Source organism: Gouania willdenowi, chromosome 9 (genome assembly GCF_900634775.1).
Source record: "Gouania willdenowi chromosome 9, fGouWil2.1, whole genome shotgun sequence".
Classification (NCBI taxonomy): Eukaryota; Metazoa; Chordata; class Actinopteri; order Blenniiformes; family Gobiesocidae; genus Gouania; species Gouania willdenowi.
In genome coordinates, this window is record NC_041052.1 from 23,421,457 (window position 1) to 23,448,798 (window position 27,342).

The 27,342-nt window shown below is 37.1% G+C and overlaps 2 protein-coding genes and 1 long non-coding RNA gene across 5 annotated transcripts in view; 2 read left to right on the forward strand and 1 right to left on the reverse strand.

Annotated features, from left to right (window-relative positions):
* Positions 1-4,807: 4,807 nt before the first annotated feature.
* On the reverse strand, positions 4,808-10,741 carry LOC114469142 (uncharacterized). 2 transcript variants are annotated; one of them, XR_003674732.1, is made up of 4 exons: positions 10,664-10,741; positions 10,129-10,267; positions 5,092-5,282; positions 4,808-4,971 (listed from the first exon to the last, which is right to left on the reverse strand). It is a non-coding gene; the product is annotated as an uncharacterized LOC114469142 (long non-coding RNA). The 2 variants fall into 2 exon arrangements; XR_003674733.1 differs by having other exon boundaries at positions 10,129-10,264; positions 10,664-10,720.
* A 2,392-nt stretch (positions 10,742-13,133) lies between these two features.
* On the forward strand, positions 13,134-19,042 carry anxa1a (annexin A1a). Of its 2 annotated transcripts, none has more exons than XM_028458048.1 (12): positions 13,134-13,271; positions 13,831-13,911; positions 14,541-14,631; positions 15,084-15,178; positions 15,279-15,392; positions 15,985-16,075; positions 16,944-17,023; positions 17,435-17,579; positions 17,655-17,750; positions 17,832-17,890; positions 17,963-18,085; positions 18,174-19,042. In XM_028458048.1, the coding sequence occupies exons 2-12, from the start codon at positions 13,852-13,854 to the stop codon at positions 18,228-18,230; spliced, it is 1,011 nt and encodes a 336-aa protein (XP_028313849.1). In that variant the 5' UTR covers positions 13,134-13,271; positions 13,831-13,851; the 3' UTR covers positions 18,231-19,042. The 2 variants fall into 2 exon arrangements, with proteins under 2 accessions (XP_028313849.1, XP_028313850.1); XM_028458049.1 differs by having other exon boundaries at positions 13,197-13,271; positions 13,835-13,911.
* Positions 19,043-20,599: 1,557 nt separating this feature from the next.
* mfsd3 (major facilitator superfamily domain containing 3) overlaps positions 20,600-27,342 on the forward strand; it is a 33,098-nt gene continuing 26,355 nt past the window's right edge. Inside the window, exons 1-2 of the mRNA XM_028458537.1 lie at positions 20,600-20,850; positions 23,541-24,303. Of these exons, the coding sequence (XP_028314338.1) occupies positions 23,604-24,303 (700 nt within the window). The 5' untranslated portion in view covers positions 20,600-20,850; positions 23,541-23,603. The remainder of the gene's footprint in view (positions 20,851-23,540; positions 24,304-27,342) is intronic.

Consider the following 27,342-nt stretch of genomic DNA (forward strand, 5'->3'; position numbering starts at 1 on the left):
ATATTTATATATATATATATATATATATGTATACAGTATAAATGACTTGACATGATCTATAGATAGGTAAACATTTAGACAAATAAATTATTAAGAAGAATGATGATTTCTAATGATATTTCTAGTTTAGCTGAGACCTTTTTACTTTAAATAAAACTATTCTATATGTAAGCATAAGGTCCTGGGGATCAAACCCACCATGGGCCACCTTTCTAGTTTTGTCTTTTTGGGGTTGTCTAGAAAGTTGTAAAAATTTTCATTCTGCAACCGCCAGAGACGTCGTCTCAACTTCAGGCCATCAAGTCCTTTCAACGTTGGTCTGCTCAGGAGACGTATTCCAGACATCCCAAAAAAGATGAAATGAAAAAGGAGGCCCATGGTGGGATCAATCCCAAGACCTTATGCTTTCAAGCGAACCTCTTTATCTATTCAGCTACCATAATCATATGTAAACTAGGAGATCTCAGCATGTCGCATCAAATTAACACACATCGACAAACTATAGCATTAAAATACATATTAATAACTGTGTTGCACTGTTGTGTTGCGGGAGTGTACTGTGAAGGGCAGCTCGTCCACCTGCCATGACAGCTCGCTCAATCTCCGCAGCTGGGAGAGAACCAGCCATACGTGATCACCCAGGAGGGCATCGGTGAAGGGTGAAGAGGTGGGTGGGATCGGCTGTGTGTGTCTCTGCTTGTGTATTGGTTGAGGTAACAAGGGGCGGGGTCAGTTAGCATATGTGCAAAACATTTAAGTTCAACATTTAGATTCAGATTTAACACTTAGATTTAGATTCAACATTCAGATATAAGAGTAAGCATTTAGATATGATATATAACATTTAGATTTCGATTTAAACATTTCGATTTAACATATTATTTAGATTTAGATTTAACATTTATATATAAGATTTAACATTTAGATATAACATATAACATTTAGATTTAAAATTTAGATATAGATTTAACATTTAGATATAACATATACCATTTAGATTTAAATATTTAGATGTAATGCTTTTTTTTTTTACCTCTATATATGTGGTTAAATGTTGTGTTAAATGTAGGAAAATGTGCTAAATATGAGAAAAGTGAGATAAATAATGAAAATGTGTTCGCTACAACTTTTATACTAAATTTTACACTTGGCACCCCATATTTTACACAACTTTCCATGCATGTGAATACTTGTGCAGAGCATAAAATGCTGTTACCATTCACCATTACATTTCCACTTCTAATGCAGTGCAAAGCTAGATAATAGACTTTACACTCCTTCACTGTTTGCTCAAGTGAAGCCAATCTGGACTTGTATCAATCTGACCTGTACACAAAGCACAATATGACCTGTTTGTTACAGGTATTTTCCCAAAGTTTAGAAAAGAAACGCCCTCTCCACTTTTTGAAAAAATGCACATGCACAACACTCTACCTGCTCCGAAAAGAGAACGCCTATTAATCGTGTGCGATAGAGTGTGCACGAGCCCAGTTGTCCTCGTGCACAGCTCTGTTTACAAGTTGGTGTCGGCAACGCTCATACAAGCTTCCTTTCCAAAAAAAGATTTGCACTCTTCCCTCTATGTCTCACTCGCCAACAGGAAGTGAAAAGTGCACATGCGCAGCAAGCGAAAACTAGCATGTACGATGGCCTTACTTAAACATATCACCAGAATGATTGACAATTAGGAGGAGCAATAGTCTTGATGATCCACCCGGAATTTGTAGCCAAAATAACATCATCCACAATACCTTTAAACAAAACAATGGATGAAATAAAACAATGTGATCATTTGAGGTATTTTAGATAATCATTTACACTTTTTTGGGCTCCAGCCAATTATCTGCTATCATTTCCCTTATTCTCCATGCGGTAAGAGTTCAGTTTATCTCTGGCATTGTGCAGAGCAACCCAGGAGCCTTCAATCATCTGATCTAACAGGTCACTGCACTACAGATTGAAGCACTATAGTGCTAGAACAGAGTGAAGAGATGGAGCTCAGTGATCTCCCTCTCCCTTTGGTACAGACTCTACTTCAGCTCCTCCAGCCAGGCTTTAGCGCCCTCCAGTGGTTGATTTGAATCACTGCAGGCCTGGAAATAAGATTATTATTTAATTTGAAACTATGACTGATTGTTATCATATTTTGTGACTTAAAACTTTAAATCTGCAACCCTGTTAAATTATTGAGTAGTGAGATTAGCCATTCTCATGCACAAAGAGCCTCAGATATAAGGTATAGGTATAAAACAAGAAATACACCAAAAGAAGTGCAAAAACAACAACAAAAAATAAATAAAAAATAGGAAAAGTGGAAAATAAATTGAAACATATACACATAAACATTTACAGACATTTAAATATGCAATGTATATGTATATATTTAAATATACAACTACACACCATATATATTGTATACAAATAGACAATATGCAGACCTGTTCGGCCTGATTTCTCACTTATTACCTATAGGTCATGTGATCATTAGAAGCCTAAGCCTCTATTTCTATAATCCACACCAAATGCTGCTGTTTTCCTGAAGGTTCTCTGAGCTTTCGTCTTCTCTTTTTGTGTTTCTGCTTCATCTCCTATGTCCTTTGCTATCTGCAATATTTTAAACAGCAAATATCTAAAACATCCATCCATGATCAGTACCAACCCACCCAACGCACAAAACTAGGTCATGATTGGAAGTCCCCATCATTGGTAAACATACATTATGACAGACAGAGTGAACAACAGCATTGCATCTCTGTGCTCTTTAAAAACATCTGAGTGCAGCAGTGGCTGCAGGGCAGCTTGTGATTGTGAGAAAAATAGCAACACAGAGTCTGACAGGGACCTCATTGTGTGTCTCCATTCTCATCAAACAAACACACCATGGTGTCTAAGAACAGCTTGGTTTACTGTAAGATGAAGTGAAATACGTTTTCCTCTGTTTGTGTCTTTGTCATGTGAATGCAATGCTGGCTTGTTCAAAATGCTCATGTACTTGACCTGAGTGATGCAGAGCTCAGTGGACTCAGAAGAGATGCAGATCTGGACGTCCTGAGATCTCTCAACTCCGGATGATTCACCTTCATTCCTGCTTCCCTGCTGCTGAGGCTCTGAAATAACAACCTCCACTATTTCCACTTATTTCACTTTAATGAAGCCATTGATGACCCCAAACCCTCCAATGTTTGACCCTTAACCTGTATCAGCTTGATCACAACAACTTTGGAGAATAACCATCATTTTTTTGAGTTATTCAATTACAAATATAAAGGTAATTGGGGAATGATCATTTATCCCCTTATTTATTTTGAACCAGGCTGGATAAATTTAAGTTAATCCACACAGCAAAAAGACGATCTTGTTATATTGTTTTACATCCAGCTTACTTTAGGTTTTCCTACTGAACATTTATGCTCTTCAACACTTTGACATCACCAAAACAATACCAGACATTTTGCCCACATGTCCCAACATCATGCTAACCCCATATCCAATAATCCAGCACACACTGAGGCACAGAGGTGCGATTGGTACCTTCTTCCTTGTGTTTCCCAATCCAGTGTTTAAAGCCCAAAACCTCTTCATCCACAGGTTTTTGTGATGAACAATGGCTGGAATTATGAGGCATTAACAGTTAACAGTTGAAGACAGTTTGAGAGGAATGACAGAAAAAGGAAATAAGCAACATTTAAAACATTCACAATGCATATTAGTGATTTAATTCATATACCATAACTGCTAGCAGTCATGCCATAACATTTTTGATTGATAGGCCACACCCCATGACCTCTTAAAGTTTATTTTTGAGCAGGGGATTTTTTTTATAAACTTTAAAACGCAATGGTTTGCGTTAGTCACATTCATTATTAATAAAGTTTCCTATGTTGGTATCTTTGGCTGCAAATGTGTTATGGATGTGTTTTTGGGCAGATAAACTGTTTGCGAAGCTAACAAACTATAGGCATGTGACAAAGTGCATCACAGTACAGGCTGTTACAGCTAAATATTTTCACATTTACACTATTTTAAAATATTTTTTAATAAGATTTGATATGGGATTTTTACCAGATTAATTTATCATCTCTCACCTTATCCAATAAAGGCTTATAGCTGTCTGCTGGCACAAGGTAAGCTACACACTGAACTAGTCCATATACAGATATAAGATATAGATATAAAGGGACATATAGATATATAGAGCTATATAGCTAGAACCAGAGCTATATACAGTAGATAGAACCAGGGTTACACATCATTCATGCTCCAAATATTCCATTAAACCTTCATGTTTTTAGACTGTGGGGGAAATCCCAAGTCCTTGAAAACTAGTGTAAAACATGGGGAGAACATGTAACTCAATGTAGAAACATCCACGGTAGTTCCTGATACTCTGAGCCTTCTTCCTTTAAGATAAAAGTGGAAACCTTGCAGCAAATCAAAGTATGTTTTTGTGTGCATGTGTTTTGTGTTTTTATTTCCAAATGATCTAATGCAGTTAAATTCTTCTCGATATAAAAATAATACACTGATTCTCCTTGCATGCATACATTTACAGAGACTGTTGTTAAGCCCCTCTTTAGATTTATGGTACTTTCAATGTATGGAGAGCACAAGATAAATACATTTTATTGCATCCTTTAGATTTTGATAATTTGATTTTAAAACATGTTTTAAAGCTTTATAATGCAATACAGAAAATTAGCTACACATCTGTCTTAATTGTAAAATACAGAAAAAGACTATTAAAATCATTTTAATAGCTACAATGTATTTCTGACTTGTTGGGAAAATCCCTTCTCCTCCATATCAACTTCAGCGTCCAGCCTTATCTAAAATATTCAATAAACTGTCATTGTGGGAGTATTTCCTCAGTCTCTGTCTCGTACATTCCCCTCCCACCCACTCTCCTCTCCAAGTTTTGTGGTACAGGAATGTGGGCGTGCTGTCATGCTGCTACTTTCCTTCCAGAAACACCTTTCAGCAGAAAAACAGAGAAATATGTCAGGAATGACTGGCAGAGCTGCTCTCATACATGTCATCTTGTGCTTACACTTGAATGGATGCAGAAAGAGAAGCCTAAACTTCAGGTCTGACCTGTGGTGTTGTCCTCGTAGGGGTTTTACACTGTGTGTGGGGATGGATTTCAGCCTCTGGCCTCTGGTCGTTGAGCTCTGGTACACTGCCTGGTAGATCCTCTGCTAATGGTACTGGGAGCTGAACAGTCTCTGAGGTCACCATATGCTCAAGGGGAGCTGTAGATGACGCTGTAGACATCTCCCAGGCAACTTAGTAGATAAAATACAATAAGTAAAGATCGAGAAATCAAAAGATGAAATCTATTTCTGCATTCATCTTCAATAAAGTCTATGGTTAGGTCTAAACCACGTGTCAAACTCAAGTCCCGGGGGCCCCATCTGGCCCTGAATATGACAAGAGAAAACATGAATCAGTGTTTAAATTGCCAAATAACTCATTTGTAAATTGTTGTTGAAAGAACTCAAAATCTTTCCAAAATCCTGTAATTTCAAAAGTTGGTCAGAATAAATTAAATAAATGTATAGCTTATATATTATTGATGCCTTCCATACTTTGTGTCTAATTTATAACTTAGGCACATCAATGATGAAACTGTTCGTTTTCCCACTAGTGATCGAACTGGTCTTTATTTGGCCCTTGAACTAAAATGAGTTTGACAGCCCTGGTATACATCGTCTTATACCCAGCATTTGGTGTAAACTCTGAAAAAGAACACTAGTCTATCACAGATGTAACCCACTGAGACAGGCACTGACTCAGTCCCTCCTAAAAGTCATTTTGAAACTCTAATTAATAAAACATACATTTTTTAATGTATAATCCACCGGGCTATATGTGTGAAAGCACCCCAAGAGAAAACCCATGTAAGCAGGGAGATAACATGCAAACTCTACAGTAAATATTGATCATTCCAACCTTGGAGCCAAACGTGGGCAATTTCCTGCATTAGGACCAAAGTGAAAAGGAAAGCAACAAAAGGGGAAAAAAGAACAATACATATCAATTACTACTAGCGACGGCATAACTGTTGATCTGTAACCGGAGAAGAATAATTAGACAAATGCAGAAGAAAATGTTAGTTTTAGAGTTGCAACACTTGACAAACAGCCTGCCTGTCAATCTTCTTAATAAACACTGCCCTCAGGCAGCAGCTATTAGGTAATGTTTAGTTTACACTTTCATTTTACACTCATAACAAATAAGCACATAATCCAACAGTAACTTCAGCTTCTAATTGACAGAACAAGTTTTATAAACTCAGGATAGGTATATACTGGGTATATACTGTAGGACAGATGCCACCGCCTGTAACAATCTAAACTAATCATTATTCTTCTGATCCCTGGTCCTAAGTCACCTTTTTGACTCAGGGACCCCTGACATGGGAGAACATTTTCCAAGGACCCTCTCATAATCCTCATGTTAATGAAACACAATTTACTGCCATTTGCAGCCCTAAATACCAAAGCAATGATCTTTTCTTTGGATGTTTCAACTTAATGGTAAATGGACTTGATTTATATAGCGCTTTATCACCACACTGAAGCAGTCCCAAAGCGCTTTACATATCAGCTCATTCACCCAATCACTCTCACATTCACACACCAATGGGACAGGACTGCCATGCAAGGCGCTAGTCGACCACTGGGAGCAACTTAGGGTTCAGTGTCTTGCCAGAGGACACTTTGACACATAGTCATGTACTGGGATCGAACTCCCAACCTCTCGTTTCAGAAGACTACCCTCTACCACCTGAGCCACGGTCGCCCCATAAGTAACGTGAATAAATATGCACATTTATTTGACAAAAAGAAAATAGAAAAAAAAAAAAAAAATCAAGTACTTTTTTGTCCCTACTCTTCTTAATTTATGCTGTTTATGTTTAATATTGATGTTTAGATATTTAACATGATGCAAATGTTGGGTGAAGGTTTCCAAAATTTTACTGCTATGCAAGCGTAAAACAATTAGCTTTCCAATTTACAATAACTCAAATTATAACAATAATAATAATGAACTGGATTTTATAAAGCACTTTTCATAGACACCAAAAGCGTCATTCTGGTTTTACATCACTTCACTTAATGAACTATGCAATTGCAAATGTTATTTTAAGTTATTACAACATTATTTCTATTAAATGATTCAAATATTTTGTTGTTTTATATATGAAAATAATGACTACCCAACCTGCAGATCTTGAACTCCGAGATGTCCTGACTCTGGTTTAAGAACCCTAAACGTTTCCAAAATCATGTATAAGCCCATAACCAGCTGTGCAACAGGGATTTAAAAATAGATTGAAGATTTGATTTAAAATGTTCTATCTTCTATCGACAATTATATCGCCTGACATGTTTCATTCCGCTTTACACACCCATGTTCAACCATATATTGTTATCAGATGTACAAATCCTCACTCAGCAAATTCACACAGTGGGTGTGATCTTATTCAGTCATTATTACGTTCAGAAATTCTATTTGTCCTCATTTTCACTGTCATTAGGGTGAAGCAATCACTTTAACAGAAATAATGTTTACAGTGAAAAAAAAAACCCCTAGTTACATAGATGATCAACAGTTCAGATAAATTCTGTTTTTTTTTCGTGATCTGGTCTCAAAGTCAAACCAAACTCTCAACAGCCTTCAAATAATAAACCTGCAGATGATGGATTTTTATGATAATAAAACTTATATATATATATATATATAAGATATATTTACATGACCATTTATGGTCAAACATTTTGATGCACTGTAGGCTCAGTTCTCAATAAATTTAAAATCTGTGTGGATGATTTGCTTAAGACAGTCTGAGGATGTACTGCATCAAGTTTGGTGCCAATTGAGCAAAATTTGTGGGGAAGAAGAAGAAGAAGAAGAAGAAGAAGAAGAAGAAGAAGAAGAAGAAGAAGAAGAAGAAGAAGAAGAAGAAGAAGAAGAAGAAGAAGATGACCATGGCCAAAAATATGTTCCCCCTGAAGCACAGGTCTTTACTAACCAGCACTTCTAAATGCTTAGTGTCAATGGGTTAATGAGGGATCTATTATAACAAAAAGGTGTGACTGGTAAAGTCATTTGGTCATGAATGAATTGCATCATTATTGATGCTGTAAAATTCAGTTGAGTAAAGGCATTTCTGTGTGTAGAGACATGCAGCCTGTATGGCCGCACCTTGAAGAAAATAAATCATTCCCTAATACAAGAGGAGGACTGTTCAGGAATTTAAAGATCCTGCTTTTTTCAGTCTGAGCTCCTTGACAACTCATTTTAATGGAAATGGAAATGTTTTTTTTTGCAAGAGAGTTTTCTTTGATCACTGAAATTAAATTAATATTGCATTAATACAAACCAGCTCTGTCTGATTGCATTATGTTTCTGATTCATGTGCCTGAGCACCATTAACCCATCCTGTTTCAGCACATTTTTTTATTTTTTAAACTAGTACAGTGTCTGTCAGAAGTATGTATTCATATAGTGGGAGCTTAAGTAGAGTTGTCAATTATGACCAAATGAGTATGTGTTTGTAGGTTGGATGTACAAAGAGGTGTACATAATACTCTGTAATGTTATAAAGGGGTATATTAGCAGATGCAAAGTAAAATAGGATGTGCAATTTCCCTGGTTTTATTCTATGGGACATGCGCCTGATAAATGTGTTGTTTTTTTCATTTGGATGTATTTTTCTGTAATGTATGTTTTTTGGAGTCAATAAGTGTATTTTTGTATCGTTCTGTTGTGTTTTTGTGTATTCTTTTTGTATAATTATTGTTTTTTGTTTCTATTGTAGCGTGATTCTGGAGTTATTTTGTATATGTTTTAGTGTAGTTTTGTGCATTTTTGTTGTCATTTTGTGTATTTTTGTATTAATATTCAGTTTGGTGTATTTTGAGTCATTTTCATATTTTTGTTGTTTGGTGTATTTTTCTCCAATGTACTATATATATTTTTTGCGTCAATTTGTGTGTTTTTGGAGCCTTTTTGTATATATTTGTGCATTTCTGTTGTCGTTTTGTGTACTTTTTGTATAAATATTGTTTAGTTTTTTGTTTTATTTTACTCATTAAGTATATTTATATTATAGATAATATTTTGAGGTGTATGTGTGTGTGCGTGCGTGCGTGTGTGTGTGTGTGTGCGTGCGTGTCTTTCTATGATTAATTTTGAAAATGCTGTGTATGAAATTGTTAACAGTCAAGTAAATTTTCCATTGTTTGTGAGGAAGTGGTTGGCATTTTTAACTCACATTAATAAGGCCGTGGGTTTCATTACCGTCATAGGTGGAGTTTTTATGTTCTTATTAAAATTGGGCATCGCGTTAGTTCAGGCAGTCACGGAAGTCAAGCTAGTCCAGCCCCTTCATCTGTCAATAGCTGTGAAAAACTGACAGCATCCATCTCCTAAACAGTTAATCATCCAGCTGATCAGGTTCTATGCTTCCCATTGGTTAGAGTTGGTCTCAGCTCTGCATTTAAATCTAAACTTTGTCTGAAAATGCCTCGCAATCCACCCCCACCCCAGCTCCTCCTCTTCTGTCTAATTAAACACTGTCTTTTGTTGCCATCTAAACATCTGTGCTTCTGTTTCAGGGGGTCCTGCTGACCGCTCTCTCTGCTTATGCCTCTCCATGTAGCTCATGGAAAAGTGAATGGGAGGTCCTTTGCTTCAAGATTTCCATTGCAGCTTCTGGAAAGGGCAGAGAGGTCCCAGAACAGAGCCTTACCACCAAATCTAAATGCATGCTAAATAAAGCTATTTGACTAAAGTGATCCTGACTGAAATTCGTTTTTTCAAACAGCACTTTGCTTTTGTCCCATAGTCCCAAAATGTGCATGTTTAAACAAGTCTTAACACTGGCAGGAGGGTTAAAAACAGTAGGTGGATGCATGTATGGTCTCAAGCCTTGTTTATGTGACCCTGACTGGCGAGTGTTGTCATTGGGAGTCTGTTTACTGTCTGCCAATATTTATCCCAGTATATTCAACAAAAGTTTAATTAAAAATACAGTAAAAAAAGAAAAGAATAAAGTAATCTGTACCACAATAAAGAGTACTATTAGGTTTCTCTGATGTGCCTGTGGTGCTTTTTACTCACGTTGTTTTCCCGCAGGGGCAACAGTGTGATGTCTCCCCACTTTCTTTCCCAGAAAGGTCAATGAATAAGATCCACGCTCAGTCCCAGAAGAATTCATATACATTGTGTTGAGGAAAATCAGTGAAAGTCACCAAACCTGCTGAGAAAAAGTTTGAATTCATTATTGTCCCAAAGGATGAACTGATTTCTTCTTCTACATCTGTAACAACAATATCTCACCATGTGTTTTTATTCTAAATCACACACCCGTGTTTATCCCTATAAATACTTGCAGCTGTCAGAAAGCTTATAGATCCAATTTAGTCAGGGAATGCAATCCAATTTTTCATCCTTTTTCAAATCCCATCCCACTTCCCCTCATTTTTATGCAATATTCACCAATTTCACTTAGAAACTGATGCAATACAATAACCCAGCGTGAACTTGTAAAAAAAACTAGTGTATCATAAAAAAAATTAATGTAAAGTTATAACAAAGGAAGTAAAACAAAAACTTAAAATACTGAACATTGATTATACACAATTTAAAAAAATACCTGAAATTCAGATCCTGGTTCGCTGATCAGATGGAAAGCCTTCTGATACAGTTTGTGTGCTGCTATGCAATCCAGAACACGCATGAGTTGAACCTGATCTCTGGAGAACCAAACTCTCAACAGTCTTTAAATATTAACCCTGCAGAGATGGAGTTTCAGCAGGTATACTAGCCTAAAGACAGTACTGCCTGTTGGTCCAAGGATGCTAATAGTCCTCCTCCAGTGTTCTGTGTGCACGATGGAGATTGTAACCTCATATTTCAACACAAGACAAGCTCTTCCATACCCTGTCACTCATTGAATCTGCTTGTCATTTATCTGGGAACTTCACTTTACTCCCTTAACAACATGTATGTGAGGCAGGGCCGTGCAGAGACCTTTGAAGGAGCAGAAGCTCAAAGTTAAAAAGGGGTGCATGGAGCACAAGACCTCCTCTCCTTATGAGGCGTCTTTGGAGAAAAAAATGTGATAAACTACAGTCTGATGCACATAAATCACACACAGCGTCAGTTACCTTTTCAAGTCATATACGTACAGTATATAGCCCCGAATGTCATTAATCATTAATTAATCATTAACTAGAAAAAATTGTTACATTAGATGATGTAGAAACCATGTGCCAAACTGTATTTGTGCTTTTATTCAGTTTGACAATTCACATTTTTATCATAGCAAGATTATAAAAGTTGTATTTTATATTCATGCATATTATTTTTAATGTGTGTGTATGTAAAAAAATGTTATGAACAAGCACTGAAATGTTGAGATGAGAGGTTGAGAATTATTATTGTTGTATTTATACTGCAATGATCCAAATAGATGTGAACATAATGCTTGTACATTGCATAGTTTTAGTAACTATGTAGTAGTTTAGTGGCTCTGGATGATGATGATGATGATGATGATGATGATGATGATGATGATGATGATGATGATGATTTTGATGATGATTATAATTGTGAGGAATAAAAGGTGCACCAGTGACATGCAATTAGGACAGATAAAAAAGATGTACAAACCTGTGACACATACTGTATTTGTCCCTTCAGGATCTTCACTTGTATACTTGATTTTGTGACCTTTTTTATTTATTTATTTATTTATTTATTTTTTAATTTGGGTAAATTTAGCAGTGATTCCCAACCAGGGGTACACGAGCATATTGCAGGGGGTACTCGGAAACAGTTCTCATTTAATTTCAAAGTAATAGGAAAACATTTTATTTCTTTTTTTCAGCTATTTTTTTGACAATTTTACCACAAACTAACAGTACTATTGTTCAGTAAAATAGTGTCTTTTCTTGTGATTTATTGAAACATGATTAATTTACTGTATGTTGTAGAGGCCATTGAATACTGCTGGTTGACACATGTGGATTTGGAAAACTTCTACTATTGTATATTATTGCTATGTATATATTTACAAAAGCTCAATATTATTTAATGTATGAAAAATGAGGACTTAAAAAAGCATTACATTTGTAGAGAACAAAGTTAGAGGAAAACACACACAACCCAGCTTGTATTAGATACACATTAATCAACAGTAAGCTCCTTTACATTTCGACAGTAAATATGCACATTTTCTCCATTGTAATATATAAATATTAATCTTGATAAGTTAAAATGGCCATTTCATTTTAGAATTTTTTTTTTCTTTTTTTTCTCAGCCTTACTACTTTGTAAAAGTTCAGGAGAACATGAGGTCCCCCAAATTAAAACCAGGGTGTGACACAGGAGCATGGATTCTATAGTTTTTAAGACCCTTTCACACAAAAATCATAGCACAAAAGTAAAGTATATAATCAACAAATTATACAACAGCCACTCACATATGGAGTTAGATTTGGGTCTTTATTATTCAATAAAAAAACAAACTTTTCAATCCAAAAAAAAAAAAAAAAATTCAAATCAAAGAAAAAAAAAGTGTTAAACAATAAAAAAAAATTGAAACCAAAATAATTTCATTTGAACCCTTTTTTAAAATGTTATTTATTGAAGTATTTTTTTTTTATTGATTTTTTAAAAAAAAAAATGATTTCTTTTTTATTTTGTTGAAAAGGGTTTTTTTTTTTTTTTAAATTTAATTATAAAGACACAAATCTACCTCTATACTCACAAATATAGTTACGCGTGAACGTAAAAGTGATTTCCACAGACATTCCAAACCTGGCAGCTGTTTGAAGGTTTTTTTCCCCCCCAAAAACTTTATTCAAACATATAAAACAGTACAATACAAAAAGTAAAATTACAACTGCCAGGGGGAAAGATACAGAGGTACAGCTTCAGAGTAAAATATTAAACAAAAGAAGAGAACACATAAATCATAAGTCTTGGTGGCTTTCATATTAGTGGAGTGTTTGATGGTTTTAACATATTGTTTGACTTCAGCTGTTTGAAGTTGTGGACGGACAATCTGTTCCTGGTTTTGACGCACGACGTTACGCAGCGTGCCAAGTCACGCACGGGGCGCCAGCTGTGCAGAGGGAGGAGGGCCGAGCTGCGACGCGTAGCTAGGTGGGGTTTCGTTTGGGTATAAATATTGTGTTTCTACCCCAGTGTCGCTACTTGACCCTCAGAGAGACTTATTTCTCCTCTTCTGCCGCACGGTGAGTAACTGATTCATCCTGATGATCCATGTTTCTCCTCAGACAGTAACACTGAGTGTTGTTTAAAGTCTCCATCAATGTGTTGGTGTAACTTCTAGGAGGAGGAATGGTGGAGGCGAGGACAGAAACAGAGACAAACATTGTATTACTTGCATAGGACGTTATATAAAAAGTGTAGCTTGTCATTTTCCATTCATTCTGTTTGAAAGGAGACTGAATTGATTGGTTACTCAGTCTTTTAATGGACTTCGGAGTGTAGTGTGGGTGTGGCCAGGCTGTGCCCTGCTCTCTACACATGCTGCTCATTATGAGCAGCCATCTCACATAAACTCAGAGTAAACGTGCAAATCTGTACAAAATTGGTCAAAGTGAACCTGATGTCTTTTGGAAAGTATGCATAGTAAAATAATAGAGAAAAAAAAAGTGATTTAGCAAATTGATGGTCAATGAATGTGGTTTTATATGGAATAGCTTCACTTTTTTTTCTTTTTTTTTTTTTCTATTTTCTAAAATTCTAAAGCTTCCAGATGCTCATATTTGGTTGTGTTCTCTTCTCCAGTCAGACTCCTGCAGTCCCACCATGTCTTTCATCCAAGCCTTCCTACAGCAGACGGTCTATCTGGGCATGCCCGATGAGTCAGTAAGTAACTGTACTTCTGTTCCACTAACATGTTTTTTTTTTTTTTTCTTCTCCTTCCTGTGGCATGCTGCCGTGGAAAAAATGACATGGATTGTTTTTTAGAGTGAGGAAAGTCAGAAAATACAGGAGAAAGTGGTGGAATGAAATGAAAGCATAGTAAGGTGATTAAAAACAGAGCGCAGAGATAAGATGATAGAACTTTAAAGTGAAAGGAAGCGTGCAGATAGAGAGCGAACGGACCACACTCTATCTTGTGAGCGTATGACTCAGAAGCCGGAATTCGAGCCCCTCCCTTTCTAAACCCTACAATCAGTAAAGTATTACTTCTCTTTTCCTGGTCGTTGGGAGGAAGTGCTGCAGGATTTTTCCTTTTTGTGCAGCCCATCAGGAATACATATATGGAGGACTTTTAGTTTGAAACTATTCAGTAACAGGGAACAATAATCCAGTTTCAGCTTAGTTTGTTTTCTTTCTTTTATCTGGAGGAAGGCAGTCAGCTGAAATACAGACAAAACTGTGTTGACAATACCACGCATACCTGCATAGTATTCAACAATGGCACACTATCTCATGTGCATGAGCTAAAGTAAAGTATTTACACGTATCATACTCGTCTGATTGTCCCTCAGGTCCTCAGGAATGAGGGGACGGTGACTGCAGCCCCTAATTTCAGCCCAAATGGTGATGCGGGAGTTCTGGATAGGGCCATCAAGGCCAAAGGTAAACTCTGCATGTTTACATGGACACTTGGAGCTTGTGTGAACATGCTTTGCTTGTGCAATGTGTCCACTTTGGAAGAAGTGCTAGCTCTGGTGTATAGAAACCAGAACACCCTCTGGTGGCTTACTGGTATCATTGTGTTGCTGTTATAGCCAATAATTTAACTGATTTATTTCTCATTTGGCAACACATTAAGAAAAATAAAAAAAATCTGGCTATTATATGCTGCTTTTTTAATTTATTTATCAAGGCCAATACAAACATCATTGCTTCAGATAAAGAGGAAAATGGGTGGGGCTTCTAGCTCAGGCTAATTTGCAACTCTTGTTCCTGGCAAGGTTTTTAATCACAACCCTCCATTGTGCTACGCCTCCCTTGGAATAACCAATAAAAAAAGGAATAACTATGTTTAATACCAACATTTTTTTAATCATTTACTTTTGTTTCTGCAGGAGTGGATGAAAAAACCATCATTGAAGTTCTGGTCAAGCGAAGCAATGAGCAGAGGCAGCAGCTCAAAGAGGCCTACCATCAGGCCAGTGGGAAGGTAGTGACGATGACGACTTTCTAGTAAAATACACCTACCTCATACACAACTGTTATAGCACAAACTTTACGCTCCATTTTCTTCTGTCGCTGTCCTGTAGCCGCTGGAAGTGGCACTGAAGTCTGCTTTGAAGGGAGATCTGGAGGAAGTGGTGTTGGCTCTGCTGAAAACACCAGCGCAGTACGATGCCGAACAGCTGAAACTGGCTATGAAGGTACGCGCATGCATACGCGTCCCAAGATAGGCACCTCATCCAAGTTACAATTCCATAATTACGAGAGGTTAATCTGTCTGCTTCATCAGTTTTTTTCGCTTTTTATTGGTGTGGCAATTAAATCCGCCCCATTTCCATGTATTAATTCACCAGTTCACATTGGGTGAATAAATGGTGTTATGTTTAATTGTGTTCATGAAGGGGTCTGTTTTTAATGTCAGTCTGCGCATGCTATGTCTTAAGACAGACATGGGCAACTGGCAACCCGGAGGATTAAAAAGTACAAAGAATTATAACATTGCAGGAAAATACAGTAAAAGACATGAAAATACTCCAAAAACACACAAATGAACAAAACGACAACAGAAATACACAATATGACTCCAAAGAAATTACATGAAAAATACACAAAAGGACAATGCAAATGCACAAAATTGCAATACAACAAATATACACAGAATGACATTTGTTGTTTTTTTTCTTTTTTTTTGTCATTATTCTAAATTCTGACATGAATGTTGATAATGTGACCCTTCGCTTAAACACATTTTCGCGGCCCCACTGTGCTAAAAGTTGCCTACCTCTATCCTAGGGAATGGGAACAGATGAGGACACCTTGGTGGAGATTTTAGCTTCCAGGACTAACCGACAGATCCTGGACATAAAAAGGGTCTATAAGGATGGTATGTGTTATGGTTGATCTGTTTCACAGCTCAGGGGTGTATTCCAGAACGGAGGTTCAAAAAAATCTGAGTCTATCCATAAACTTTGGGTAAACATACTCTGGGTATCTGATTCCATTACAGTTGGTATGAAGTGGGTCAATCAACCCTGAGTATGTAAACCTTGGGTTACTTACGTGCACGAACGCGATACAAAGCCATCCTCAATTGAGCAAAGATCACACGAGCTGCCATGGCAACCACCCGGAAGAGAGCGATTTATTCACCCCGATGGGTGAAGTAAGCGATCTATATTGATTTTTAATGTAATATAGTCGGCAGAGTCATCTCGACGTCCAAAAAAGACGTTATTAAAAAAAAGATGAGTGAGCATGGATTCAAACCCCCCAACCCTACGCTCCCAAGAGTGTTCCCTTAACTCACTGCCCCAAAAAAAAAGTAAAGCGGCATTACATTTGTAATGATGTGAGCACGTCTGTGATGTGTAATGTTAAATGTGTGTCAGATAAGAGTGTCATGGTACATTAAAGTGTTCCTTGAGAAGCGCGTTCAGGTGGGCGGACGATTACGAATTAGATCCCTTATGGCCCGAGTCTTTTTGTAAAAAAAAAAAAACAGGGTTTCTTAGACAAAACCTGCCAGCGAGCAGGTTCAGTTCACGGAGAATGTTACCATGGTGACATACTCGGAGAAGATCATACCTCGCCTTCAGGAATGGGATACAGAGTTTTCCTCATTTGAGCCCGAACATACTCAGAGTATGAACATAACCCACTTTCTGGAATACCCCTCAGGTGTTCAATAAATGCTGCCATGAACTTGTTGCTTTTTGATTTTTTTTTTTTTTTTTTTTTTTTTTCCATCCAAGAATACAACAAGGATCTGGAGGAGGACATCAGGGGTGACACCAGTGGAGAATTCAGGATTGCCCTCTTGGAGCTCTGCAAGGTAACCATGTGCTGCTTACATTTACTTTTGATTGGTGACAGATTTACCCCGAGCTGTCGTTCATTCACAGGAGCCGGACATGCTAATATTCTGAGGCAACATAACACTCCTTACAGCCTCTGTGTCCATGATATACTCTGAGTAGGATTACAATATATAAACAGTCACTCCCTTAGCACACTCACACTTTCATGCATCATATATCAGGAAATCCAGTCACCTAATTGTTGTTCTGGTTGAATAAATATTGCATTTAAAATGAATATGTGAGTTGAAAAAGTCAATTTTTAACTATTTGTGCTATAGTTTTTGAAATTTTTTCTAATATATATATATATATAAAGGGGTGCTGTTTGGCATTGAAGCCTTTTTGTTGCAGTTTAGCGCATGATGTGTTCCTACTTGCTGCAGGCTGGCAGAACTGAAGGAGTGGCTGAAGAGCTTGTTGACAGCGATGCCAGGGCTCTTTATGAAGCTGGAGAGGGGAGGAAGGGCAAAGATGTCTCCGTCTTCATTGACATCTTAACCTCCAGGAGTGCCCCTCACCTTCGTAAAGGTAACCTCTTTACCCATAAAGCAGGATCTTTTTTGTGGTCTGACAGTGTTTCTTCTGTTCCTTTGTGTTGTTCAGTCTTTGAAAAGTATTCACAGTACAGCAAAGTGGATGTGGCTAAAGCCATTGACCTGGAGATGAAGGGAGATATTGAGCGCTGTCTTACAGCATTGGGTAAAGACATGCGTGTTACTAGAGCTTTACCCTCTAACTCATAACTTCCATACAGTGACAAACTGCTTTTCTTCATTGCAGTAAAGTGTTGTGGAAGCAGGGCTGGCTACTTTGCAGAGAGGCTTCACCTCTCCATGAAGGTATGCAAGAACTTTTAGAAAGAACACATGCTCAATCAATGTCCTCTCTGACTAACTTTTATGAACATGCAGGGTAAAGGTACACGCAAACCCATCCTGACCCGCATCATGGTGAGCCGCTCTGAAATTGACCTGCAGCGAATCAAAGAGGAGTACAAGAAAAACTACGGGAAAACTCTCTACCAGGAGATTCTGGTGAGCAAATGATGGATGACATTCCAGTGAAAAGCATTCCAGATGTTCAGCTGTTAAGGAGCTCTAAGTTTTCTTCCTTTTTCTTTAGGATGACACAAAAGGAGACTACGAGAAGATTCTGCTTGCTCTCTGTGGTGAAAACTAAAAAAAGTTCATCACTGGGACCAAAGCTCGGTTATGTGGTTCATCTCTGAAGAGTCAAATAAACCATAACACTTATTGTGTCAAAAGCTAATGAAGAAATAAGTCTTTCAAGAAGACGTCAACATCCAAGAGCAAACATTTGCGTGGATCTGAGCACTGCTTCACCAGATCTCTCATTCCCACCGCTTCACTTTTATTCCAACATGCCACCGTCAATCTGCAGCAACCTGCACGTCAACCGAGGGGAGAAACATTTGCTTCGTACTAACAAGAATCTTTGTTGCTCAGAAAGAAACTAAAGTCATTGATCCATATTGTAGCGGCTAACACATGTTCAAAGTTAATCACGTGCCAATTCTTTGGTGATGAAATGCCTTTGAAGGAGCTTTGAGAACATGCAAATAAAAGCTTTTATGAAGGCATAGCAGATTGGTCTTTATTAATTGCTAATAACCCTCATCACAACCCCTTTGAACATACAGTAAGCTAATCAGATATTGTTGTACTAATGTCAAACCTGCTTATGTTTAGGAAGCTTGATTAATCCTGATCATAAAGTGAGTTTTCCCGAAAAAGCTAACATGTCAAACAAAACTTTTGACAACTTATTCAATCTTATTTGTAGATTTTTGGAGACTTTTGTGCTTTTAAAAAGAAAAATCATGAATTTTAGAGGCATGATTGTAGCCACAGTAGTCCTACTGCAGTGAAAATAAAGCTTGACTATCAATCTGCTGTCCTTCCACCGCCACCACCGAATCTTAATTCACACAAGACAAAGTGGCTGAAATAAAGAAATATCTTGCTCAAGGACACAACTGCAATGACTAAAATAAACCCTTGTTTATTAGATTGTATGTCCTGAAACCCAGTTTGCTTTTGTCCTTTTGCAGCTACACATTGTCAGTAGACCGTCTCATAATGGTCTAAAGCCAGTTTGTTTTCTATTAATGGGTGACCAATCAATTACTTGGTAAATTAGTCTTTTAGAATAAGATGAGCAGACAGACGTCAACAGATCAAAAAGCCACTTCTCTATAAATGCTTAGCTACCGCATTCCAGCTATTTATGTGGTATGTTTGTCTAATATCCCCTGCTATATTTTTTCTGTCTTCAAGAAGATCAAGTTATATATATTTTTTTAACCATTTTATAACTTTTTTTTTTTTTATAAAAATGATCTTATGAGCCAAAATGGGGTGTTGGTGCATCATAATAGGTGTTTACAAATTTAAACATAATATAGAAAACAATAACTGCAAAGCTTCAGAACATCCGTGATCTTTAGAAAAAGTAACGATATGTGATGCAACACGGCAGTTAAAACATTTAAGGTGTGGAGTGTGACTATTTGACATTGTATACAAGCATCCACTCGTACATTCATCTGATGCACCAATTCATCAGAGTGTCACACATAATCCAGCAGGATGAGGCACTGGACAGGCCAGCAGACAGTTAGAGGTACTACATACAAAATCACAGGCACACAGGTACTCCTATGGGCAGTGCTGTCATATGGGGGGAAAGGTGATGACAATTCTTAGGGCCCACACACAGCCCCCAGTCAATTATAATGCATAGACTTAACTAATATATATTCATACTAATGAATCAGAACTAAAACAAAGTCACAATATTTTAATTTGAATAATTTTAATAACCCCTGTAGCCCCTTCTTAAAAAATGTGGTACTATGGGCAGTACAGAAACCCAAGAGACATTTAGTTCACCTACAGGTTATTATAATGCATGAGTTAGGATGCAAGTGCTGCAATGATAGCATTGGTGGTAACTGAAAATGTGCGACAAATAGATACAATAGAATTCTATTGTGTAGTATAGACACCAATAAAAGATAGCGTTAAAACAAAATGACACAAAATGGAAATAAAACAGTGAATTCTAGCTTCACTCTACTAGTTTTTATAGTTTATTTAAGATGGGAGTTAATCCTGCTCAGTGGAGTGAAATGCACTCATTTGGGCTGTGTAATTTGTGCTTGTAAAAAAAAAAACCCCACTAAAACAAAGAAACAAAGAAACTGTTTTTGAATTGTGCAGGATTTCATTTTTATTATTATTATTATTAATTAAAAAACATGCATTGCTGTCTTAAAAATATTTGCACTTCTTGTAGAGTTGACCTTTGACAGCATGTGCAGACAAGAAAAAAAAGAAAATCATAATAATAATGAAAATCTATTATTATTATTATTATTATTATTATTATTATTATTATTATTATTATTAGTTTCCACATGACCAAATTTAGTTTTGTTTTTTTAATTCCTTTGGAAAAAGTCACAGTTATTAACATGGGCTCAAAATCTAAAGAATTGGCTGGAATCAAGAAAAAGAAAGAAGAAAAGATCCAAATTAAATTCATTAATGCCTTTTATCATATTTTCTTTATGGAATGCATTTGACTTCAGTTCGACCTTTTTATAGTTTCTGCTAGACACTGGAAGAAAAACACTATTGCTATTTCAAAATAAACTAAAATGGATACTTCTCAACCAACCTGGCAACCACAGCTCCCCCAGCTGACAGGCTGGCGTCTATAAACGAGTGGATCACCTTCGGTTAAGCTAACGGCTGGATAACCACATTTCTTCCAAGTATGTGTTAAGTTTCTCCCACTGCAGACACACAACTAGTATTTTCAGTCATATGGTTGATACAAAGACCTTATTTTTCCAACATGCTATTCAATAGTGTTTAATCCATCAGTTTGTTAGCATGACAGCATGTTAGCCTGCTAAGGCTAGCCAGACTGCTTGTGTCTAAGTTGATCAATATCACGTTTGCTAATAACAGAAAAATAAATGGGTAAATTAAACATGGGAGTTTTGAACCCTTTTATGGAGATAAAGTCGTTTGACATTGAGGAGTGCCCGATAGTCTGGTACAATTTTGCTGGTAACTTGAGCCGGTGTTATGGTTAAGCTGGTGACCATTTTATCTGTTGACTCAGTTCTTACATTGGTCTTTTTTGTTCAACTACGGCTACTTACTCTCTCATGTAAACTATTAACTGTTATAAAACACAGTTATTTAGTGTTTAGTTCCGTTTACTGAAGGGGTGGTAGCTTGGAGGTAGCTAACAGCAAAGCAGTAGGAAGACGGTTACCAAGTATAATAGACACCAGTTAAAACTTAACCGGTGTTTCGGATCCAATTGTTGCCTTGCTAGCCGGTGGTTGACTAATAACGTAGTAAATGAAGACATTTTACCCTACTACTATTTATTTATAATTTGTCCACGTTATGAACATCCATGTTTTTTAATATAGAACATTTTTTTAATATATAAATACTGCAAATTATGGATGCAATACAATACCCAGACACACACTTGACAGATAAAGACAGCAGTTGAATCACATTTAACGAATATATCAACTGTAAATGTACAGTGAAAAATAAAAAATGAATAGATGAAAACAAAAACCTCAAAAATGATGAAATTCTGAAAGCAATCAGTAACCTAATAAGTTCCAGAAGAACTTTTACTGTTTTTTTTTTTTTCTTTTTTTTTTTTTTTTTACAAGATTCTACTTGTGTTTTGCATCAATAACAGTAGAAAGTGGAATACATCAATTGAGCAGAATTCTCAGACCAAGCACTTGAATTTGTTTTAATTTGAGTTAATTTGTCAGAATTGTGTCAAGAAGTGTTGAAATCAAAGACAAAATGTGTGCATGTCTTGGTAGTAGGGGTGTGGGGAAAAAAATCGATTTCACGATATATCGCAATTTTTTGGGTGCCGATTTCAAATCGATTAAAAAAAATTGAAATATTTATTTTATTTTTTCTGATATTAAATCAATATTTTTCACATTTTCATGGACATGTATTTCCTACTGCTGGAGACATTGTCACTTCTCAGTGGAGCGGCCTAACTACCAGTGTTGTGCTAGTTACTGAAAAAAAGTAACTAGTTACCGTTACTAGTTACTTCATAAACAAAGTAACTCAGTTACTATTTTGATTACTTAACCAAAAAGTAATGCGTTACTGGAAAAAGTAACTTTTGAGTTACTTAGAATTAAAGAGTGTATTATTTATTTTGGGTCATTTGTGTCCATACAGCTTCATCTTAGTGCTGTAATAATATATTAATCCACTGCTGATCAACTGCTATAAAACAACCATATATGATGTGCATATAAAGCACAAAACAGCTGCTCCAAAATTAAAACTGTAATTTTTCCTCCTTAGCACAGTAATGTAAAGTAAGCTGTGCATATTCCAGGTGCACATTCTGCTGTTAAAAATGCTTATAAAAATAAATGTGGAAAAACTAATTCACAGCATTTTTCTCAGCTACACAATGCTAAACATATCATGTTAATGAGCTGCTGTTAGCAGTGACTCAGCAGCAGCGACAGGCTGCATATGTACAACAACATACCGTGCAATAGTTTGGCTGACCTGTTCCTGGATAACAGTCACAGTCCGTTAAAATCCAGCCGCAGCGTTAGCTTAGCTTCACTGATGCATCTTTTGGAGACAAAAATAATGCGCGTATTTCCACTCTGAGAAGCTTGTCCTGCTCTCGCATTGACTCGCCATGATTGGCGCACGTGATGTAAACAGAAACACGATGACAATGCTTCTTGTTCTTCTTCTGTTTTACCGTGTTTGGCAGGGCGTCCCGCAAAAAAAGTAGCGCCACTGTAAACAGGAAGTTCACTGCAGCTAGCAAAGTAATGGACAAACGCACCATATTGTAACGGTAACGGCGTTATTTCTTTAGAAAAATATTGCGTTACAGTACTAGTTACTGTAAAAAGTGATGTTGCTAACTACTGGGCTTGTTGACCAGCTGCTATTCCTACATAAAAACCTTGAAAATTGTGCCACTTCTGCACCTCCACTCCAATAGATGGCGCCGTAGATATTATAATAATAATAAATATAATGTTTTGAAGCAAATAGTTTTGACTCAATTTGTCCTCTGAATGATCAATATCTTCTGACGAACATGATTTAGATTTTTCATCTCTACATTTAATTTTAATATTAACTGGGTAGAATATCGCAAGATATCGTGATAATATTGTATCGTGATACATATCGTATTGCAACATCCTTTCCAACACTCACCCCTACTTGGTAGTATGTTTTTGCATTTTTCTTTTTTTTTGTCTCATAAAAATGCAACACCTTAGGCCTCAAAATATTCTGGTAACATGAGAAAATAAAGAATTTACCATGTTTAATTTGTTTTGATGAAATTTTTATTTAAAGTCTTGGATTATTTGTTGCATTTTAAAGCCCTACTCTTTCTTCTTTATCATGACAGTGACCTGACCCATGGACCACTGCACCGTCTGCTCACCCAGTGAGTCACGTTTGGAGCTAGATCATGAACGACAAACTAGTTTTCTTGGGCCTGTTGTACTTCGTCCAGGGCATTCCATATGGTCTTCAGTCTTCCCTGCTTCCTGTCTACCTACGAGGAGCCGGCCACTCTCTCACTCGCATTGGATTCACCAAGATCCTCTATTTTCCCTGGGTGCTCAAAGTCCTCTGGGCACCCCTGATAGACCGAGTCGGCAGTAAGCGACGTTGGTTGGTGGGGACGGTGTCCGGCTTGGCGCTGACATGTCTCTCCAGTGCTGCATTGGCCCCGGAGGCACAAATATGGGGAGTAGCCAGCACCTTATTGGCCATGAACACTCTGGCCTCTGTTCAGGATATTGCTGTGGATGGAGCGGCTGTCAGTCTATTGAAAGGGCGTGGGGAACTGGGACTGGGCAACACAGCACAGGTGGTGGGTTACAAAGCAGGGTCAGTGTTTGCTGGAGGCGGGCTGCTCGCTGTCATAGACGTGGCTGGATGGAGCTGGATGTTTTTGCTGTTGATGTTTGTGTATGCAGGGGTGGCTCTGTTTGTGTGGGGGGCCCCTGTGCTGGATGAAGAGACACTGAGAGGCCAGCAGGCTGATGGCAGCAGACGGGGAGTCCAAGGAGGGGATGCTGTGAGGCCATGGAGAGTGTGGAGGAAGCTGCTCGCAGTGCCAGGAACACCTTGGACGGTCCTCTATGTCCTCACATACAAACTGGGTAGGTCTGAGTCAGCTCTAACAGTGTGTGCACCTCAATCACATGAAGATTAAAGATACTGTTAAGGATTCCTATTAGAAAGTGTCAATTTGTACGGTTGCCGTACAGACAAACCCTATTGGTATTGGTATGGTTATCAAAGTACATGTACGTAGCGTTTTAGGTTCAGGGTTAGGTTTAGGTTATAACCCAATATCGCAACAATTTTTAAGGTTAGGGTTAGGTTTAGTCTTAGTCACGTGACCTAAACTGGCCAATGACTGACCTATCACATGACCTAAACTGGCCAAATAGAGGTGCTGTATACGGATAGAATGTTGGTATATTGATACGGCAACCGTACAGATAGCCACTGCCTTCCCATTATGTCAGAATATGATCAGTTACATTACCCTAAAAGTAATGATGTAGGAAAAGTTCCCGAATGTATCCAGTGTCACTGGATGAATCAAAGATTTTTCATCCCTTTAAAGTTTTGCTCAAACCCCCCCCCCAAAACAAAAACTTTACGGTATACCAGTGGGGACACCTGGAAATAAAATGGGGTCTCCTGAAATGTCAAGTAATAATACAATTAAAAACATACTGATTAAAATTATATTTTTGAATTTCGATATTTAAAAAAAAAAAAAATAAAAATCTATTTTGCAGACAAAAAACAATACATAATATCACTGAAATAAATGTTCAGTGCAGGAAGAGACAGAAAGCTCAGAGCTTAAATCATTATAATTCATTTTCAAAATAAAACAACACACACACAATCTCAAACAACTGTCTTCTATAATTTCACTTTCTCAAATATAAATCTACTTATGTAATATACTGTAAAATAAAAAAAAGAAAAAAAAAAAAAGAAAAGTTGTTTAAAAATTGTGCCACGACAAGAAAAAGGTTGGAACCCACTGCTGTATACTAGAGCCAGTGTGCATGTTTACCTACTGTGCACATTTAGATTGTTTTAAAAATTGAATAAATTGGGAAAACCATGAGTTCTTCCTGTTCTTTAGGTTCCACAAATCACCACTAGATGTCTCTGTTGGTATTTCCGTGACGTTTGAGTTCATCTCTGATCATATTGAAGAAGTTGAAGCAGTAATTGTTGCGAGGGAGTTCATGTCATCATAGCGCACGTAGTCTGCACTTTGAGCATCCAATAATTGTTAGCTTATAAGTTTTCTTACCTTCCATAAATCTTTAATTTCCAGCATTATGGATTACAATGTATGATTGAATGGATCGCAAAATATTTCAACACATTTTTGAAGAAAGTCAAGCTTGTGTGTGTTTGGGGGGGGTGTATATGACCAGACTTTGGTGTTTGGAAGCAGCAGGGGATTATGTAAGGATTAGTGTGTCTTTGTGTCTGTGGCGTTCAGAAACTGAAAAGGAAAACAGTGCATCCTCCTGATGTGTTTATGTGTATGAGTGTACGTGGGTGGTGGGAATGTAATTGTCCTTTTACATTTGCATAGTGTGTGTCGTGAATGTATATGCCTTTGTTTTTTTTTTTTTATTATTATATAGAGTGTATCCATGTTTTTTGTCTGGGAGAGTGTTGGCTCAGTAATCAGATAAGCCCCAGCAGACAACACTTCTAGACAAAATATGAAGGTTGGGGGAACCCTCCAACCTGTCTAGAGATCTCCCTTCCCAACCCCCCCGTTGAATAACACTCTCTCTGTCACACACTGGCACACAATATTAGTTGATACTTGATAATTAATCACTGTCAACACAATAACTTTTCTGTCAGTAGTTTTCCACTTTAAATGCACAATTTACCACCTTTAAAACAAAAAAAGTATCAGTTATTTCAGATAACGTGTGGATGTGTGAGCATAATTACCCCTGTGAGACAGTATTGTTTTTGTTCAGCGGGTATGTGGGCATGTTTGTGTGAGACCAGTAATCTGACTGTCTGAGACCCCCACTTCTCACACATCCCTCTTCCCCATCTATTACTAATGATCTCGGGGCTTGTGCTGCATCCTACACTGTGGCCAATCATTGCAAGCCTCATGTCTGAACAGTGACCTTTGTGCCATTTGAGGCCACAGCCATGAAGGGAGAACTGTCTGGGTATGTTGGCAGGGATGGTTAGTAGGATGTTGTCGGCAAAGAAAATGTTTTTTTTTTTTTTTTTTTTTAAAGGTGGAAAAGAAGCAAACAATGGAAACTTTGATTTGTATTTAGGTTTGGATAATGAACCAGACATTTTAACTAGGGGTGTCCAATTCGATATTGACATCTAAAATCTGTTATATTATCTTTATTCAAGAGTAGATATATTGTAGAAGGTTAATATTAATGTAACCAATTGGTTGATAATAAATGGGTCAGTTTTTCCTCATACCTACTGTTGCTGACTAATGTTCTCTGTTTGAGTAACATCACTTGATTAAGCCTTTTCTAACATTCCACACTACAAAATAAGTAATAAAAGTATGTATGATTCTTGCTGATATCGTATCAGATTAATATCGCATCAGCCAACACGCAAGGCTGCAATATCGGTATCGTATCGAAAGTGAAAAAAAAAATAAATAAGAATTTGTATCGGGACATCCCTAATTTTAATTGTATTTGCTAGAATTTAGGCAAAATGTACACACAAGTTTGTTTTTTTTAAGTAAAAATTTAACACTTGCACCTAACGACACCAAAAGTTTAACAAGTCTGTGTGATAAACTGAAGGGTTATTCTGCTTTGAGATGCTGTTATACACTTAAAAAAAACTTGGAAAATCACTATTGAAGGGCAATTTAAAAATGACGAGATGAAAGCACCATTCAAGTTTAAATGTGAATGTTACAATGAGAGCAACAAACAGACTGGACATCATGACCATCAACTTGCATCACCTATATTCACTAAACCTGGTCGCTTTCTGCTGGAGCCCATCCCAGCTCACACTGGAGTAATCGGGCGTTTACTGACCTCACAGAGAGGTTGTGACTAGGGCTGGTGGATATATCGAGATTCAAGATATATCAACTTCTATTTTGGAAATATAGAAAATTACAATATTGCCTATAT